Below are 20,141 nucleotides of genomic sequence, written 5' to 3'. Positions count from 1 at the left end.
AAGCACATCCACTACTGAAGAGGGCGTTTGTACAAGAACCGGAGGTTGTCGACAAGAGCCAAATGTCTATAGTTACAGAACTACAACCCAAATCATCAAGGCCCAAGAAGCTTCCCGATGGCTTGTAAGCCCAAACTAGGCCAACGGGTATACCTGATTCTACTGGTACTTATAGCCGTTGTATAGTTTTGTTATCATTTGGCTAGGATTTGGACGACTGCGACCAATCGGTTGTAACACAAATAGCTGAGAGGGACGGAGAGAGGAACAACTGCCGCATAATTCAAATTCCAGTCGATTCCATCAATTTCCTAATTCATGTTTTTTTAGGGGTATTTCCTAGTCGGTAGCTCACACCGTAAGCAATCCAAAATATTCAACAAAGAAAAAAGTCGGTAGCTCACACAGTTGAACCATTCGTCATACTCCCAGCAAGCCCAGCCCATCTCGCATTCTGGGCTGGTGGTGGGCCAAGAAGGGATGGTTGATCATAAAAGTGGCATTCAGGCCCATGAAGGAAGCGACGGTCTCGCGACTCGCAAACCCTAGCTCGCGAGCAGAGGGCCACAAAACCACACCCCTCTCCCTCCCCGCCGCCACTTGCCGCAACTCCTCCACCAGAAAGGGAAGGGAAGCACGCCGGAGCCCCATCTCCCCGGCCGTCAAAATGGTACGCGTTTCCTTCCTCTCCATCGCCCCGAAAGCTTAATCTCTTGTCATATCCGTGCCAATCCGTGCTGTTTTCCCTGCTTTGCTTGCTACGTGGGTTTTCCGTGGCGGTCTGTTCGTAGATCCTAGATTCCGTGTTGTATGAGTGGTTCCCTTCGAGTGCTTTGACGTGTAGGGTTGACGCTAGCCTACGAAACTCAAGCTTTGGTGTATTCACGCGGACTAAACGATTAGTTCTTCAGTTTTAGGGTTTCTTTGATCAAGTTTACGAGTTATAGATCTCTGAACCATGTACCATTAGTTCTTAATTACTGTATATTTGCATGAGATTTGTACTGCTTCACGTTCCTAATTACCAAGTATTAGATGTTCCTCGGTTATGTCAGGCGGGCGCGCTCTTGGCTTGAGATGGAATCAATCGATCTTCGTGTCAGGATCAAATCTAATTTGGTCTTCCCTCCGTTTAGATGGACTATAGCTTGTATTCATGCATCTTTAAATGTGTAATCTTGTGAAGTGACCTTGTCCAGGCTGTGCTTCACGCAACTTCACATTACATGATACTACTGAAACCTGATCAGTAAAACTGGGCACGCATTCCTCGGCTGATAACCATTTGACATTAATTCCATCTAATGTTTCACCTTAACTTGGGATGCTTCTCTCTTGCCAAGTGATATATCAACTTATTATGTAGCTTATGCTGCAATTTCAAATCTTATTGTTTAATATTTGATACTGAATTTTGGGGTCCTACTATGGCATGAAATCTTTCAGACCTGATTATCCTTATGATGACAACCATAAGCATGTTTCTGAGGACCTAATTGAAGTTTGTACTATAGGTTTTCTTAGTATTTTTTTTAACATTCTGCACTTGTTTCTAGAGCTCTTTTTTATTATTGCAATGCCATCCAAACATGTATCCAGCTTTCATCCAAACCTATCTGAACACTAGTTTTGTTGCAAATGCTATTTAGGTGAACGTTCCGAAGACCAAGAAGACCTACTGCAAAAACAAGGAGTGCAAGAAGCACACACTTCACAAGGTCACTCAGTACAAGAAGGGCAAGGACAGTCTATCTGCCCAGGGAAAGCGTCGTTATGACAGGAAGCAGTCGGGATATGGTGGTCAGACCAAGCCTGTTTTCCACAAGAAGGTATGGCAGCATCTTTGCTTGTGATTGTCTATCGACCTGCCAACACGATATATATAGTTCAATATGGTTTATCTGATTTGTCTACCAATTCAACGCCATGGTGCTTATGGTGTGCCTGTGTAGTGTATTTGTGTGATAAAGATTAGAAGCAGCTGAGCAATGCTAATGTTGTGACGTTTTTCAGGCAAAAACCACCAAGAAGATTGTGCTGAAGCTGCAATGCCAGAGCTGCAAGCACTACTCCCAGCGTGCCATCAAGGTTTGTTCCTTTTATCTTGAAAAATGAACATTTTTCTTTTTATTTTGCTGTGCTTGCTCATTCTTTATTATTCCTCTATCTATGCAGAGGTGCAAGCATTTTGAGATCGGCGGAGACAAGAAGGGCAAGGGGACATCTCTTTTCTAGACTGCTTTCACCTATCTGGAGTGGTGGTGGTCACGAAGTATTACTACTTGTGTTAAGGGTTCGTTGTTAGGAGTTAAATTAATCAGACCTTGTCATGTATCCAAACTCCTGTGTCTTGCATTTAAGCAAGAGGCGAGTTTTGGCTAAGTGAAGTTTTGTAGCTTGAATCCTCTTTCATTCCGTATAATGTCAATCAACTCCATGGTGTTAAAATGTTTCTAGAGCATGGTAATTTGAGCTTTGCTGATGCTTTTGGCATATGTAGCTGTTCTCAGTGACTGCTGGGGAAATTGCGAAGGGTTCTTCCTACCCAACGTGTCTAGTTGTGGGTAATTAGAGCTAGGGAATGGGGATTTGAAATCAAGAAGGAAACCCATCTTGAAATTCTATCATAACTTTCCTCCGTCTCTTATTTAGTCATTCCCATGAATCAAAACGGAATAGTTTCTACATATCCTCACACATGATTCCCATCTTAATACAACTTCCTGCTTTAGACCCCCATCCCTCTTTTGAAAAATATCGCCAACCGTGCTGTCATGGGATGAATCCAACTGATTTCTTGTAGTGATGGACTCCCCTAGAAAGCTATTTCATCGATATGAGGTTTCCTACTCTTCGCATTGTAGATTACGCCATATAAGGAGGTTTCATCCATATGAGGTTTCCTACTCTTCGCAATGTAGATTACGCCATATAAGGAGGTTTCCTACTCCCAAAGAGCACCGAAAGAAACGTCGGGATCGAAGACCAAACCCATCGCCCCTTTGAGCACTCTAAAAGGTGACGTTGAACCAAAGAATATATGCGACGGGGGGCATGTGCCGCGCCGAAACGCCGGGGACCGAGCACAAGCTCCCAAACGAGAAGGACGCAGCTTCAGTGACATAACTTGCAGGTGCAGTTGGGTCACTGACATAAGGGCCAGATGCTTGTTGGGCCCACATGTTAGTGACCCAACTGCACCTGCAGTGAGAGAGGGGGCCAAGGCAACAAGCAAAGGGAAAGGAGCTACGCTCCAACGTCGCACCCATCGCAGAGATCTCGGCTTCGCAAATTGCACGACGCCGCCATGCCCCTATATCCATCGCCAGCAAGCAAACAATCTGGGCCGATGCATTCTCAACCACGCGACTTGTTTTGGACCACGTAACTAGGCTGGAGATCGGGGGCGAAAATTCCTGGCAACTTTATTTGGACGGATTCATTCACCTCTCTACATCATCAGCACCATGGTCACGGAACAACAGACGAAGAATTCAGAGACACCCGCAGCTAAACCTAGAAAAAAAGGAAAAAAGAAGGAGATTCCTAATACTGTATATGTATTACAAGGGAGTGTCCTCAATCAGATATGCTCAACAACATATAACGTCCGAACGCCGGGCCGGCTCTCGTCGGAAGAGATATCGTTTGGTCGATTTCCCTTAGGCTGTGTTTGATAGTAAAGTATTGAAAAAACCAAAGTATTGAAAACTACAACATTTTAGCATGTAGGTGTAAGATACCACAGTTTTGACATACCACATTATTTTGAAGTATTGGGAATACTTTGGAGCTGTTTGGTACTGTTGTATATATTGACGCACCTAATAACTAGCTAGCCGTTTTCTACTTGCTTACCCTGTTACCCAAACCCAACGGCCATGCAAAAGGCCACCCATATGCACAAAGTCCACAGCCAAACTGTCAACAACCATGCCCAAAGCTCGTCCTGCAGCTTACAAAGATGAGAAAAACCGTGCAGTGCCGTCAGCTGGCCGGCACCGTAGCAGACACACGAAGAGAAGTAGGAGGCGCGGTGATGCAATCTTCATGAGGCAGCAGGAGGTTTCTTCCTCAGAAAGCAAGGCCTGCCAGCTTCATGCCACGGGCCTCCTTGAGAAGGGAACAGATGACTAAGCGTACTAGCCGTTTTTCCATGGTCGTCTCTTTATCTATCCACGGCAACCTGAGGGAGAGACGATCTCCAGCAACGAGCGAGCGGCGGTGGCATGAGAATGAACGAGGACGAAGAAACGTGTTCGTTTTTTCGCCTGCTCTGTTTTAAAAAAAGAGGTCCTGGGTTCTTTTTATTAGACAGAGAAAATACTGCATTTTGAGGAATACTGTAGTATTAATACTACAGTTTTTTGTGGAGACCAAACAGCTTAAAGTAATTAAAACCATAGTATTTAGAAAAACTGTAGTATTCACAAAATACTTAGAAAATGCAGAGCTATCAAACGGGGCCTTACTGCTTTGCCTGCAACACGAGGTCAACGAAAGTTTCAGTGTTAAATTCTGGTTTGCTTGCTTCCTTACGTACGTGGTGAGGTAAGTGAGGCGTGTGAGATGGGTCACCTGGGAGTAGATGAAGGTTCCGAGGATGGCGATAGCCGCCCCGAGGGCGTTGACGGGCTGCACCGGCGTGCGGAAGATGATGATGGACGCGACGATGACCGAGATGCGCTTCATGGTGTTGCCCACGCTGAATGTCAGCGGCGAGATCTCGTCCAGCGACATGTACGACACCTGGTTGTACAGGTGGTAGAACACGCTCTGCGCCGCCACCCACCTACAGTACATACCAACACACACAGGAATCCATTTATTTAGACACATGAACCAACTGAAATATCACACACACTGTCAAAATCTCAGTCTTTCGTAAATGAACTTGTGCCAATTCATTCTGAAGTATGAATGCTGTACTGCTATGCTATAGTTCGTCGCCAAAGTTCATTAAGCATTTAGAATTGCTAAGCATCAACAAAACTTACGACAGCGAACTGGCAAGCAGTCACGTGATTTGGAGCTTACCAGACGAAGTTGGGACCGATCTCGGCGACTGCATTCTGCCAGCCTGCAGCCCACACCTTGGGGCCCTCCATGGCGAAGGCGAAAGGGAGGAGGATCACCAGGGACAGCATGGAGAGGCAGGCATAGTAGTTCATCCCGCTCACCGACTTGCCCTTCATCCCCTTCTTGGAGAATATGTTCCGGAACACGAACGCCAGGTTGGAGATCATCGCCCCCATGAATCCTACAGTTGATTGAGCATATGAGCTATCAGAATTAATTAAACCGCATACTTTCAACGAGCGATACTAAAGTCGCACCCAAAAGTACAACGTTGTCCAATTTTGACGCCAAAGATAAAGCCTTTGGTACAATATATACGTGCTAAATTATAGACCTCAGGACTTGTGGACAGTTCAGGTTCTTCGGAAATGGAGTACTACTGAAAAATATCTGTTGTATATACTAGCAAAAGTGACGATATTTCTTATGTTGTAGGAGTATCCGCTGGAGGTAATTTCAAGATTCAACAAAAATGGGAGTCTGCAGATTGCTCACCAATCATGTTGAAATTGAGCTCGGTGACGGCCGCGAGAGCGCATCCACCTATGATCGGGAGGAGGGAGAAGTAGACCGGCAACGGGAAGTGCTCGCCGAGGAAGAACCTTGAGACGAAAACGCTGAACGCCGGCTCCGCGCTCTTGATGATGTGCGTGAACGACACGGCCACCTTCGCCATGCTCACCGTCGCCGCCACGTGCCCGATCGTGTGCGCAATCGCCACCTGCCCGGACACAAAAATAAAAAAAAATCCCAACACACACGCATCAGCACATCGAGAACACGTACGGGCCGGTGAGATTGGCAAGAACAGCGAGCGCCAAGAAGCCATGAGTGCGCAGGACGCTCACCGGAGAGAGAGCCTTCCAGAAATCGAGGTCCGTCTGGGGCGCCTCGGCGATCCTGGTGGCCCAGGACACGAGCATGATGGCGGAGCCGGCGGCCAGGGACAAGGTCGACGTGAGCCACGGGTACGGGAACGCATTCAGCACCTTCTTATTGTATATGTTGAAGATCACGTTCAGCGCCCACCACGTGGCGAAGTAGACCCCGATCTTGGCGCTCTTCGCGGCCTCCGGCGCGGCCGCCGTCTCCACCGGCCGTGCGCCATCCGCGGTGGCTGCAGGGGGCGCCGTTGACGCGGCACGGTCGTTGCGGGCCGCCGCCAGGAACGGCTCCTGGCGGTACAGAGGCCGCGCCGAGAGGGAGAGGGGACGCGGGACGGCGTTGGGGAGGGCAGGGAGGTGGACAGGCTTGAAGGCCAACATGGTGGTGGTACTGGCACCGGCGGACGCCGGGGAGAACTTCACGGAGGCGGCGGCGGCCAGCATTTTGGCGGCGGGAGGCGCGGTTAGTGATTTCTTGGGGTTTGTCTGCGGTGGTATGCGAATGCGCCTGGTGCGGGTCTGTGCCTCTGGTTTGTGATGGTGGAGGGGGAGATGGGGAGGAAGAAGGTATTTATGGGGAATGCGCGAAGGAGAAGGGAGGCGGTTTGGCCAGTTCATGATCTTTTCGCCACTGGTTTTAGGAGTATCTTTTTTCGATGCAAAAAATGTTTATTCGTTAATATATTCCCTATTTTCCTGCACTATGGTACTAGAATATCTTGTGAATATTCTTATTTTTGACCCTCTTTTATTGCATGTCCCTACGAGAAGTTCCTTACAAGAATATGAAATTATAGACAAGTCATTTGAAGAAATTTGTGTGGTCTTCGTTCTGGATCAGTAGGCGGCACACTGTGAGCAAAGCTTGTTATCTGACTTTGGGCATCCAATTTACTGGAGCAACCTTGTTGAAACCTATGAGCTTATAGAAGTAGCGGGTAAAAAGTCATTGATGTAAATCAGGACATACTGACGACTCGTGATCTACGCAGCAAATCACCGCCCCAAAGAAGAAAAAGGAAATAGCCCTTTGGATAAGTAAATTTGTGGTTTTGTTCATTTATGCATCAGTATAATTTATATATCACTTTAAAATAAGTAGGATTATTTATAAAAAAATAAATAAAGAGAGATGATTATATTTCTTTTAGAAAGACACGGAATGGCTTTTATATCTAATAATTATCGAGGGAAATAATACACCAGTACACTGAAAAGACATGACACAAAACAAACAATAGAAAATAAAATCACATAAAAAAAATACTAGCCGCCCTTTCCCTTCGATTGTAAGCCGCCTGTTGGAGCTTTAAAAAAATACAGTGAAGGAATGAGGCACTCCAAATGCCCTTGTTATACCAAGCTTTAAAAATCGAAAGAGTCCCTCCTCCTTAGAAAATGAGACGTAGTAGCCGCCGAGCTTAGTCCTAGTGTAGTTGGTCATCCTCTCAGGTGACCTACTAATCATCATCGCCTTAGTTATCTATTGTCTCGCGGACAGACGGACTAGATATCCATACGCAAGTCCCACTTTGGGTGGATTTCTTTTTCTTATTCGCAACTTAGGAGGTAGTATTAGCATCGGTTGTTGTCCCCCCTCCAAAGGTCAAAAACAGAATTAGTCCCGTCTTGTTATGAACCGAAAGGACATTATTTTTTCAGGAAATCTCTAGCCAGCGTCTTCCTGCTTCGCGTGTTTCTAATGGTGCCTTTGACTTTATGACAACCCAAGCGTGAGCCTGCAACACTCATGCCAGTATTCTGCACGTTTAAAAATTGACAAAAGAGACATGCCATGCTCGCCAATATACTTGTTTCTATTCGAAACGAGTTGAGTTTTCATCCGTTGATCTATGACGAGCCGGCGGGGGTCACTTTCAGCATACCAGCCTGTTCCTCGGTTGTAAGCCGCATGTATCTGACTCTTCCTTGGTACAGTACTACCGTGGATTTCGAACATTGCTGGCTTCGATTCCTTCCACGGGTTTTTTCAGAAGGGAATTGCGGCACCTGCACCAGCACCAGCTAGGGTGCAAAACCCTCTCAACCACCGCATGGCTGTCAAATCCATGCATGCAGCCAAAGCTAGCCGCCGCCTCCTCCTTCCTCCACAAAAAAGTTAGGGTTTCTGCCTCCCGCCGTCGCCGCCGCAGCTCCGCCTCCTCTCCGGTGGCCCTAGGGCCATGGGGGCGCGGTGGATCTCGGCAAGGGCCGGCGGGAGGGCTCCGTATTTAGTCGTTTCTTTCAATTTTGCTAGGGTTTGTGTTCTGCTCAGGAAGACGAGACGGCGGCGGCTCCCTGAAGATGGAATAAAGGTCTCCCCGCCTAGTCCCCATTCCGGCGGCGCGTCTAGCACCGTCGGTGGGCGTGTGGAGGTGTGTCTCCGGTGGATCTATCTTTGGTGGATTTGCTCGGATCTCGTCGTTATTCGTCTATGTTTGCGTGTCTTCGGATTGGATCTTTCTGATCTACGTTATTCTTCATCTGCGGCGGTTGCTGTTCTGGTGCGCTGGTCCTACGGGGCCTTAGCACGACGACTTCCCGACTGTCTACTACAACAAGTTGTGCCTGACTCCGGCAATGGAGGGGCGATGACGGCGGCGCGCCTTCGGCTCGCTTTAGTGCTGGTAGTCGTCGCTAGGTGGTTTATGGATCTGGATATAATTTTTATTATTTCTAGTATTCGTTGTACTGCCATGATTGAAAATGAATAGATCGAAAATTTTCTCGCAAAAAAAAAAATCCATGCATGCAGCCGGCAATGACGGCATGAATCTGACCACCGTTTTGAGCCGTCGGCTGGGAGAGACCAAGGTTCTCACAAGGCAACGCCACCTACCCAGCTTGCGAACTGGCCGGACGAAACTTCGAGGCAAGCCAGCCAGCCAGCCTAGGGCCAGTTTTTTTGGCAATTCTCCCAGAATTGACCCCCTCCCCAGCTTCCCCCAGAATTGCCACTTCATCTTTTTTTACAATTCCTAGCTAGTTAAGGTCTAATTAGCTAGGAATTGTAAAAAAATATCAAGTGGCAATTCTGAGAGAAGCTGGGGAGGGGGTCAATTCTGGGAGAATTACCCAAAAGAACTGGCCCCTACTCTGCGTCGTCCCGGTCCAGGACCATGCATGCGCTGGGACGAACGACGCAGGCTCGCCGGCGTGTCGCTGTACGGCGTATCCGAGGTTGGCCCCCCGCCATCGGAGGGGTCGTCCTCCTCCCGGCCTCGCGACCGTTGGTGCCATGCCAACCGACTGCTGTGCTTCAGCTGGGGCGCGAGACGGGGTTAGCGGCCGAGGGCGCTCGAGGGCCCGCGTGCGCGCGTTCCTCACCGTTCGTGCGATTCCCGACCACGTGGGTTGTTGCCTGTTCGTCGCGTTCCAGTAATTCGTTGCTGTTCTTGCCACGATACTTTGTTTTGTCAGAGAGCGAGATCGATAGATCGTTCGTCATCGCACGCTGTTGTCGGTCTGGTCGTCGCTAATTTTGATTCAGTCGTCCCGGTTGCTTTTGCTCCTATATTTGGACGATGAATTGGTGACCAAGAGAAAAGAGATAGTTTAGTAGCATACGCTGGTGTGCTGGATGGATGGAGGTTTAGGCAGTTGAGCTGCCACGACGTACGTAAGAATTTAGCCGACCAGGTATACAACGCACCGACCACCCAGTGATCGATACACGTATGAACACGTAGCTAGCTAGCTAGCTCGCTCGCTCGCGCTGCCGTGCGTGTTTCGTTTCCGTTTCGTTTGGTTTGCTGAATGCGCCTGACGCAAAGCACCCGACACGTACGCACGCGCGGTGTTAAGCCCCACACGGCCACACCTACCGCGCAGCTCAGGGCCCGTCGTCCGGTCTGCTTCCTACCGAAAAAGTCCATTTCAAACCTTGAACTGGTACAAGTCGGGCGAAACAAACCCTCAAATCAAAATTCCGGTCGATTGCACCCTGAACTCTGCAATCCCGATCTAAATCGAACCTTCGGGTCATTTTCCAAACAGGGATTGTTAACGTGGCAAAAATGACCGGGATTTGGGAAGGAAAAGCCCGCAGCGCCTGTGGGTGGGCCGGCCCAGTTCGCCGCAGCAGCTCCGTTCGTTATTTGTTCTTTTTCTGGTTTTTTTTCTGGTTATTTTTTATTTTAGTTTTTCTCTTTCTTTTTATATTTATATTTATAATCTTTTCTTTTTTATGATTTTTTTATTTTTACTGTTTCTTTTTCCCTATATTATACAAAGTTCATTGCCTGTTACAAAAATGTTCATTGTATATTTAGGAATGTTTACTGTATATTACAAAAGAGTTAATCATGCATTATAAAATGTTCATCGTATATTAGAAATTGCTCAATGAATATAAATTTGTCCCTATGTTTTTGAAATATGTTCAGTGGTATATTACACAAATTTTTAATGTGTATTCGAAAATGTTCAACGTATATTACAACTGTTCAACACATATATTTATAGTTCTTCCAAAATGTTTATTGTGTATAATCTAAAATGTTCATCATACATTAAGAAAATTTCAAAGGATATTACAAAATCTAAAGTGCATAATTTTCACAAATATTCAAAAGAACTTCGATACATAACGTTTCGCGCCATGAGACTATCGGTTGAAGTCACTAATTTGGTTGGCAAGTTCCAGCAGTTAGCAAGACTGAGGTTGCGAGTTTGAGTCCCTCCGGCAGAACTTCTCTATATTTTTTTTGCGCGCCTGCTATTCAATAGCTCCAAATGGGCCGGTTTTTATATACTTTAAAATAATCTGAGCATTCAAAAAAATTGTTCACAATTTGCGAAAAATGATCATTCTTCAATTTATTTTTATTTTTAAATCGTTGTGTTTTATTTTTTTCAATTTTGGAGGAGTTGAAAAAAATCGCAACTTTTTAAAAAATGTTCATGTTTTCAATTTTTCTTATTTTTTTTCAAAAATTGTTCAAAAATGTTCTTGTTTCAAATAATATTAACATTTTCCGAAAGAAATCATGTTTGAAATTTAAAAAATGCTTAAATTGGTTGCAGCTTACATTATATGCACCGGACTGCAATTTTATACAGAAAGTCCCGGGAATTATAGTGGCTTGCGACCTGGTTCCCTATCAGGAGGTGCTCGTTTTGATCCCTCAGTGGAACTTTAATTTTTGGGATATTTAGAAAATGTTAAGTTTTATCCCTCTGGCCTGTTTCTTTTTCTGTGGCGTTGCACATTTAGCACAAGATCTAGTTGGCTGTTATGGCTAGCCCAGCGCGCACAACACCATGAAGTTACTAGTTCGAATCCCAGCGGAAGCGTTTTATCGCTCTCGTCTGTTTATTTTTTCGCGTTTTACATCTCGCGAAAGCCAAATGGGCCGGCCCAGTTGTCCTACGTATATGTGAACCCTCGACTCTTCACGCAAGCAGCGTCACAAAGGAGCTCCCGGTGTGCGCCCTTTGGAATTTTTATTTTTAAACAAAAAAAAACTCTAATGGGCCGGCCCACCAGACGAATCCCGGTTCAAAGGGTGCTAGGGTTTGATTTAGACCGGGATTGTATAGTTCAGGGTGCAATCGACCGGGATTTTGACTTGAGGGTTCATTTCGTCCGACCTCTACAAGTTAAAAGGTTTAAAATGGACTTTTTCCGCTTCCTACTCCCGTCCGTTCCTTGAGAGCAATGCACGCGGGGCGCTGTCAGCGCTCACCACCCCACACAGGCTGCGCTTCCCTGCGCCCGGAGATTTTTCCAACCACGACACATGACATCGTGCGTGCGTGCGTGTGTTTTGTGCTGCAGTCGCACCGCCACTCGATCAGTGACGGCACAGGGTTTTCCCGTTACGCGCACGGTTTTCCCGTTTCGGCCCGTGCATTTGGCCGTGCGTAATCTTCCATCTCGATTCGTCGATCGTGTGTGGGGTGCTCACGCGGTTATAGCAGGAGCAGCCAGCATGTGGGAGAAACAGGCAATACCAATACCCAAAATCTAAAAAGTGGCCGCGCACTTTTTCGTCGTCCCGAGCGGCCGCGCTAAGCGACAAGAAGAACACCGCGCTAGAAAATTCCCCTTCGCTGTCTTCCATCTCCCTCGCCTGGCTCTGCTACTCTCCACAGGCCCCCAACGCCGACCACGCCGCCGCCGAGGCCGCCTTCCACCACCTCCGCGACTCCCACCCGGAGCCCCGCGTGCTGCGCCTCGCCTCATCACCCGCGACGCCAACTACCCCTTCCTCCCCCGCGAGCTCCGCGCCATGGCCGCTGCCCTCCTCCGCAAGATCCTCTCTTCACGGCCTCCTCTGACTCGTCCACCTCCGAGCTCCGCGTCATGGCCGCTGTCCTCCTCCGCAAGCTCCTCTCCCCCGACGGCCTCTTCCAACTCTGGCCCCTCCTCTCCCCCGAGGGCCAGGCCACACTCAAGTCAAACCTCGTCAACGCATCCGGCAGTGCCGCAGCAACCTTTGACGGAGCTCGCCGCTGCTGCTCACTCTTATCTCCACCGAGTTGGAGTGTAGGAGGTTGCCGCCACCGGGCTGGATCCATCTCTCGTTTTTTATTGAATCAAAACACACATCCAGATTCATCCCTGGCTTGCTTGCAGGAGAACGTAAGTTGTTTTTTCTACTACCGCTCAAGTTGCACAGGCACTTGTATCAGTACGCATTTCTGATACAGCTTAATCTTATCTATGTAGCACACTCGCTAGAAGGCCGTTGATTTTGGATGAAATTTGGTGTCCTACATTCTGCTACTTTTGTGCTATACTTGTTGCTAATATGCTTAGCTTTTTGGATTCGGAGACAGTGACGGCCGGTCCTGCGTTGCCCCTGTTGTTCGCTTGTTCGATTCAATCTACACAAACGCAGACTTTTCTATACTGTAACTATGCTTTTCTTTTACATTAAGGACGGAGGAGACATATTTGTCTAGTTGGATATGATCATCGGAAAGTTGCACACACAGTATTTGCTTTTGTTGGCATCTATAGTAGTTTAGTTGCACACATAATTGTTTTTGGTTGGACACGATTATTGGGAAGTTACACATACGGTGATCATTTTTGTTGGCATCTATAGTAGTTTTAATTACGCACATATTTGTTCTCAGTTGGACACGATTATTGGGAAGTTACACACACGGTGATCATTTTTTATTAGCATCTATATTACTTCTAGATATTACGCACATAATTGTTCTCAGTTAGATTCGGTCATTCGGAAGTTACACACATGGTGATCATTTTTTATTGGCATCTATAGTAGTTCTAGTCGCACACATAGTTGTTTTCAGTTGGACACGATCATTGAAAAGTTGCACACACGGGGTTCATTTTTGATTGGCATCTATAGTAGTTTTAGTTGCACAAATAGTTGTTTTCAGTTGGACACGGTCAGTGAAAAGTTGCACACACGGGATTCATTTTTGGTTGGCATCTATAGTAGTTCTAGTTGCACACATAGTTTTTTTCAGTTGGACATGGTCATTGGAAAGCTGCACACACGGCGATCATTTTTTGTTGGCATCTATAGTAGTTCTAGTTGCACACATAGTTGTTTTCAGTTGGACACGGTCATTGGAAGTAGTTGGCAGGGGCAATAGAAGTAGTTGCGCAAAATCTGCTAGGCAGTTGGCCAGGGCAACAGATAAAGTTGCACATCTCACTGACATGGTTTTGTTGAATGGTGAAAAAATGCACATCCATAGACCATGAGGGTGCAGAAAAGTTGTCTACATGGAGTTGCACACTCTCGTCGGTATAGTCACACATGCATGGCCACAGAGTTGCACAATCTTATCGGCATAGTCGCACATGCATGACCATAGAGTTTGACAATATCGTCCGGATAGTCGCACATGAATTGCCGGGGGAGGTGCTCACGCCCGGCCGCGGAGTTGCGCACTCTCGTCGGTATAGTCACACATGCATGGCCACAGAGTTGCACAATCTCGTTCGCATAGTCACACATAAATTGTCGTGAGAGGTGCTCACGCATGGCTGCGGAGTTGCACACTCTCGTCGGCACAGTCGCACATACATGGCCATGGAGTTGCACAACCTCGTCCACATAGTCACACATGAGTTTTTATGGGAGGTGCTCATGCCCGGCCACGGAGTTGCACACTCTCGTCGGCATAGTCACATATGCATGGCCACACAGTTGCACAATATCGTCTGCATAGTCGCACATGAATTGCTATGGGAGGTGCCCACGTCCGACCACGGAGTTGCACACTCTTGTGTTCATAGCCGCACATGCGTGGCCGTGGAGTTGGGACATTCTTACAGGATAGTCCCTCAAACGCGGTTGTAGAGGCTCACATGCGCGATGACTACCAGGCAGTTGGCCAGGGCACCGGGGCAGCAGATGAAATTGCACATTTCAATTTTAGAGAGTAGTATGGGGTGGTGCCACTAGTGAAAATTGCATGGCCTGGGCAACAAACGAAGTTGCACATCTCACTGGAAGGAGGCAATTTGGGGATGGAGGTACCATAGAGAAAAACTGCATGTCTACGGTGTACAAGAAAAGTTGCACATCCCTGTCAGGTAGTTGCTCATCGACGGCTAGTCAGTTACACAAAATGGGGACAAAATTGCACAAAAAAAGTTTGTCAAAACATATTCATGCGGGATCTAGTTTCGAAGAGCACATCGCGAGGATTTCAGTGGTGAAAGCGGATCTTAATTTCGATATTTGGTTCAAAAGTTATGGCTTTTTTAAGAAACAAAAATTAAAAAGCAAACTAGATAGTCAACTCCCTCTAGTGTACAACGGACCATGTACTTACCTTTTCCACCGGCCGCTCCCAAACTCTACCTGGCGTTTTTAATATGCGGCAGTGACTAGACGTCTCGGACTAGGGCCGGCCGCTCGCGAGCGGTACCTAGCGCCCGACCGCCAGCTAGATTGGTCCATACCAATAGGCAGGTCCAGGTCTATGCGTGCTACGCATGTGCGCGTGTGGCAACTGGCAACGAAACGTACCATGTGTGCGAAACTAAGGACTGACGCTGCCACGCTGGTGGAGTCCCGCTATCTATATCTATAACTCATCTATATATCTATATCTATATCTATACTCATATATAGTATACGAGTAGCAATTCATGTTGACCGTTGGATCTTTCTAATCGGACGGCTCAAATTCAATAGCTTGTGTTACATGTCTACGTGGCTGCATATGGACCATTGGATATGTCAATCCGACGGCCAACATTGCAGGGATTCGCTGCTCCTTTTTCCTATGCTGCCAGCCTGCCACTCTCTCAGATGTAGTAGTAGTTTCTACCATATGCACGTGATTCTTCTTGCTTTCTTTGGGCCTCCCACTATCCAGAAATTTCTAGCAGACTACCGTGATGCATGTAACAGTAGAGTAGAGTGGCACTAGGAGTACTAAAAACTATAGCAAGTACGCATGATGATGATGAGAGAGAGAGAGAAAATATGTGATGGTGTAGCTTGGGAATAAGCGCACAAGTTGAAATAGATTAAAGAATGACAAGCAAAGTGAAAATGTAATATATGTTACAACTTAGCAGCTTTCTCTAAAAAAATATTATTACCCTTGTTTTTTTGTTTTTATCAATAAATTCCGTGAAGAAATCTCATCTACAAAACATACATAATTAATGTTTAAATTACTATTTTGTTTCTAATGATAAGAAACTTGCAAATTGTACTCTTTCCATTGCTCAGTCTAATCCGTCTTAAACTTTATTAAGACAAACGTTTGAGGACGAACCTGCTATCCTTTTTCTCATCTTATTCAAAATTGTTTAAATTCACTATTACACAGATATACTATTAAATCATGTGTAATTTTATAATTCATGATTAATTAGCTGATGAATCGCATGAATCTATCCGTGGTAGTTCAAATCATGATACTACTTCAAATTACCCACATGTATGTGTGTTAATAACTACTCCCTCCGTTTCAAAATAGATGACCTAACTTTGTACTAAAGTTAGTACAAAGTTGAGTCATTTATTTTGAAACGGAGGGTGTTGGGGATATAACTATTTGTAAGCCGTCCAGGAGGGGCCGGGTTACGCAAAGAAGACTCACAGAAAGAGGCCCAAGACCAAGCATGAAGATGGCGGTCCAATAAAGGGCCTAAGGCCCACAGGCGACTTAAGGCCCGTTGTAGTAAACCGCCACAATGGCATGACTTGTATCATAAGGTAGATTTAACTAGTCACCGAGCCGGACACTGTTTATAAGCCGGCCGGGACTCCGTAAGCCACATGGCGTCAACCCGTGTATATAAGGGGACAACCTGCTGGCGGCTTAGGGCAAGAAACAACTCATCGAGAGCCGGGCATAGCGTATCTCGCTCCCTGGTCATCGAAACATCAATACCAACCCAACTAGACGTAGGCCTTACCTTTATCGTAAGGGGCCGAACTAGTATAAATCTCTCGTGTCCCTTGTCCCGATCAACCCCTTCAAGCTTCCTAGTTGCGATGCCTCCACAACTAAGTCCTTTCACGAGGACATCTGACGTGACAATTCCACGACAGTTGGCGCCCACCATGGGGCCAGCGCACGGTGGATTTGAGTTCTTGAAGGGCAACTTCAAAGGGCTCAAGGGATACGTAGTGGGCCGGATGACCAAGAGTCGTCGTGGCAAGATCTACATCGACGATGAAGGCTGGGGCCCCGACGCCGGCTCAATTGAGTACGGGTACCGGGTCCCCTTCGGCGGAATCCACGTCTTCATCGGCCGGATCGGTGAGCCGGGCCCTGAGCCGGACAACTGCACCGACCTTATCGAGACGGCTCAGTGTGCAAGGAAGGCCCGAGTTCAACCGGTAATGAATCGTGCCATCGTGGGCTGCATCCATGGAGAAGGACTCTCTGAAGGATCTGAAGATGGTGGTGAGATGACCGTCCACTCGGGCGATGATTCGTCCGTCGGTTCAACAGATTCATTATACCAAGTCCAAGACGGCGTGCTTGGGGCTGTTCCGATGGCACTAGTATTCCGGACCCCTATGAGCCGCTGAGATGGGCAGGAGTCTTCATGGCTGGAACTCAACCCGGCCAAAATTCTACGGCCGCTACGGCGATAATATCCGAAACAGGGGCAGTCGGGGCAGGAGGCCCTGTGCGCCCGCTGGCTCAGGTGCTGATAGACCTCATGGACAAGCTTATGGCCCTGTTAACCGCCACGGTTATCCCTGCAAACAAGGATGAGCATGACGCGGAGGTGGCACGGGTGTGTGAGGAAATAGCTCAGGCCAAGGAGGCCTTAGCAGCTGAGGACACTAGATTAGCCGCGGAGCGGGCGGCTCTAGATGTCCGGGCGCAGCGGCTACAGTCAGAAGCTTACCAGCTCACGATGAGCTTAAACGCGTCCAATGAGGTGATGAGGAGGAGACATCAGAAAACCCAGTCCCGTTTACCTTCGAATTACGACCCTCGGGTTCTTTTTGCTACATCAGAGCCGGCCCAAGTAACCCGGCAGAGACCAATCAGTTTATGACAGCCGGAGCAGGAGGACCGGCTCAGCCTCGAGAGATGCCACCTCCTCATGTGAGCATGGCACCACCGCTTTATGTGCCTATACCTCCGGGTCACTTTTCCAACCCCATGGAGAACTTAATCGCGGCTTTGGCGCGCTTGGCGGCTCTTCCCATGGACGGTGATGACCCGACAGTGGTGGATACCCGGAGGGTCAGAGAGCTTCTCCAGACGGTCCTGGCTTAGCAAGAGACCTATTCTTACAGCAGGGACATGATTCATTCAACTCCCCCACCTTGGTTAGCGCTGCCTCATCAAAACCGGAGCCCGAGTTACAGCAGGCACATGGAATCTGAAGCTTTGTCAAGCAACGCTCAGCGCCGTAACCAACCCGGTGGATATAACCCAGTGCAAGACCGAGTATGCCAGGAGAACAAGCGGGCGGCTCAGCTAGCGGCTCAACAGGCGGCTCACCAGGATTTTCCAGAGTATCCGACGACTTCTGTTGAGACGGGAGTAGCCACTAGAACCGGTGGTGTTCCTTGTTTGGTACCGGCTTTGCGTAACATGCGCCTACCCAAGGACTTCAAGGGACCTCGACAAGTGCCGAACTACACGGCCGACTTACAACCCAGAGCATGGATCGAGAGTTATGAAATGGCCATGGAGCTGTTGGAAGTCAGCGATGCGGCAATGGCTAAGTATTTCACCATGATGTTAGATGGAACGGCCCGGTCTTGGTTAAAGGGTTTGCCACCCAATTCTATTGGTTCATGGGTAGAGTTAAAAGCTCGTTTCATCCAGAACTTCAAGGACACTTGTAAGCAATCTATGTCGATCGTGGACTTGACGAATTGTAAGCAGGAGGAGGGTGAATCTACCACTCATTGGGTACACCGGGTCAAGGAGATAATACATTCATCTGACAAGATGGATGCCGGCTCTGCAGTCCTCATGTTGGAGAAGAATTGCCGTTTTGAGCCGCTGAGGCAGAAACTGGGGCGCCTTAAACGTGACTGCAATGATATGGGTACGCTGATGGCGGCTTTAGTCAAATATGCCGATTCTGATAGTACCAAGGATCCCGCATCGGATGATGAGAAGACAGGAAAGGGAAAGAGGAACGGCAATGGAAAGGGTCAGTAGCATAACCCGATGAATCAAGGTGGCAATAAGCGTAAGGCGGACGGCAACCCAGAGTTTGTAGCCAACGCTAATGCACAGGGCAACAATCAACACTACTAGGGAAAAGCTTATACACAGAAAGTTACTAGTAGCGAGGGAAGTAGCAGTAGCGAGGGTTTTTAACCCTCACTACTACTAAGCGGTCTCTACCATGCCCCCGGGACATGCCATAGTAGTAGCGCGGGTTTTTAACCCTCGCTACTACTAAGTTGATAGCAGTAGCGTTGGTTTTTAACCCTCGCTACTACTAAGTGGTCTCTACCATGCCCCTGGACCATGCCATAGTAGTAGCGCTGGTTTTTACCCCTCGCTACTACTAATCGGTCTCAACCGTGCCCCTCGGGGACATGCCATAGTAGTAGCGAGGGGTAAAAACCCACGCTACTACTAAATACTGGATTTTTTTAAACTCTACCCCCCGTAAAAAGCAAAAGAAAATGATAAAAACTTCAAAAATTAAAATCCTTCGAGATGTAGTTATGTTACTACATGTACTACGACATGTTTTGCAAAAAGTGTAGGGAAAATGTAAAACGGCTATAACTTTTGCATACGATGTCAGAAAAAACGTATAATATATCAAAATGTTCAGCACGAAAATCCGCATCCAATTTTGGTGGCCTATGGCTTGTTTGCAAATTTTTAGAATCCTCAAATTCTAAAAGGAAAAAAAGTTATTCAAGATGGTCAAATCTGGTCAATCTGGTCAAATTTGGCGGCCTATGGAAGAAAGTTATTCTACAAGGAAACTTCAAAAAATGTATAATATAACTTTTGCATACGATTTCAGTTTTTTTTTCAATTTTGGTCAAATTCTGTCAAACTCTGGTGAAACTACTTATTCAAGAAGTATTAGTGCTACTAAATAATTATTCAAGAATATTAGTGCTACTAAATATTAGTACTAAAGGTTAGACCTTTAGTCCCGGTTTGAGCCACCAACCGGTACTAAAGGTCCCATTTTTAAACTCTACCCCCCGTGTGGATCGCCTTTTCAGTTTTAAAAAAATAAAAGAAAATGATGAGAATGTCAAAAAAATAAAAGAAAATAAGTTTCCCATGTGATATGTGGTCTAGTTGTTGGGAAAATTTGCAAATATGAATTTCGACTTTATTTGCAAAATCTCTCGAGAATTTGTAAAAATGGGCATAATTGCATACTAACTCGGATGAAAAAGTTTTTTATATGAAAAATCATCTACTCAAAAAGTTACACCCAAATTTAATCGGGGGAACCTTGTTAATCATTTTCAAAATCCTCAAAAACCTAACAGAAAAAAAGTTACGGGGCTTTTAAGATCTGGAGGCAAAAAAATTCATCAAATTTCATTTTTTTTATTTTTTGTTAAATCTGGTCAAACTATGGTCAAACTAATTATTCAAGAATATTAGTGTTACTAAATAATTATTTTAGTTTTTTTGAATTTTGGTAAAATCTGGTCAAACTATGGTCAAACTGTGGTCAAACAATGGTCAAACTAATTATTCAAGAAATATTAGTGTTACTAATTTTTTAGAACAATAGTTTCAAACTCAAGCAGT

At 46.6% G+C, this 20,141-nt stretch overlaps 2 protein-coding genes and 1 non-coding gene across 6 annotated transcripts in view; 2 read left to right on the top strand and 1 right to left on the bottom strand.

Moving 5' to 3' along the window:
* The window catches only part of LOC119363454 (glucose-6-phosphate/phosphate translocator 2, chloroplastic-like), a 19,709-nt gene extending 13,198 nt beyond the window's left edge, over positions 1-6,511 (bottom strand). Inside the window, exons 1-6 of one of the 4 annotated variants that reach the window (XM_037628809.1) lie at positions 5,928-6,511; positions 5,575-5,800; positions 5,038-5,260; positions 4,579-4,792; positions 4,473-4,480; positions 3,401-3,516 (exon numbers count right to left, since the gene is read on the bottom strand). In XM_037628809.1, coding sequence (XP_037484706.1) covers positions 3,495-3,516; positions 4,473-4,480; positions 4,579-4,792; positions 5,038-5,260; positions 5,575-5,800; positions 5,928-6,407 — 1,173 coding nt within the window. In that variant the 5' untranslated portion in view covers positions 6,408-6,511 and the 3' untranslated portion in view covers positions 3,401-3,494. Of the gene's footprint in view, positions 1-3,400; positions 4,360-4,439; positions 4,481-4,578; positions 4,793-5,037; positions 5,261-5,574; positions 5,801-5,927 lie in introns of those variants that run through there. The other 3 variants (XM_037628810.1, XM_037628811.1, XM_037628812.1) reach the window with 3 other exon arrangements.
* Positions 497-2,480, top strand: LOC119363456 (60S ribosomal protein L36a-like). The gene is made up of 4 exons (XM_037628813.1): positions 497-670; positions 1,650-1,829; positions 2,014-2,088; positions 2,176-2,480. The coding sequence occupies exons 1-4, from the start codon at positions 512-514 to the stop codon at positions 2,233-2,235; spliced, it is 474 nt and encodes a 157-aa protein (XP_037484710.1). The 5' UTR covers positions 497-511; the 3' UTR covers positions 2,236-2,480.
* On the top strand, positions 1,421-1,492 carry LOC119266245. Its single transcript, XR_005131964.1, has one exon. It is a non-coding gene; the product is annotated as a small nucleolar RNA R66 (small nucleolar RNA).
* Positions 6,512-20,141: the final 13,630 nt, after the last annotated feature.

This window comes from Triticum dicoccoides, chromosome 2B, assembly GCF_002162155.2.
Source record: "Triticum dicoccoides isolate Atlit2015 ecotype Zavitan chromosome 2B, WEW_v2.0, whole genome shotgun sequence".
In the NCBI taxonomy this organism is placed as follows: domain Eukaryota; kingdom Viridiplantae; phylum Streptophyta; class Magnoliopsida; order Poales; family Poaceae; genus Triticum; species Triticum dicoccoides.
The sequence above is the reverse complement of the archived record's forward strand: the minus strand, read 5'-3'. Positions and strand labels throughout refer to the sequence as shown.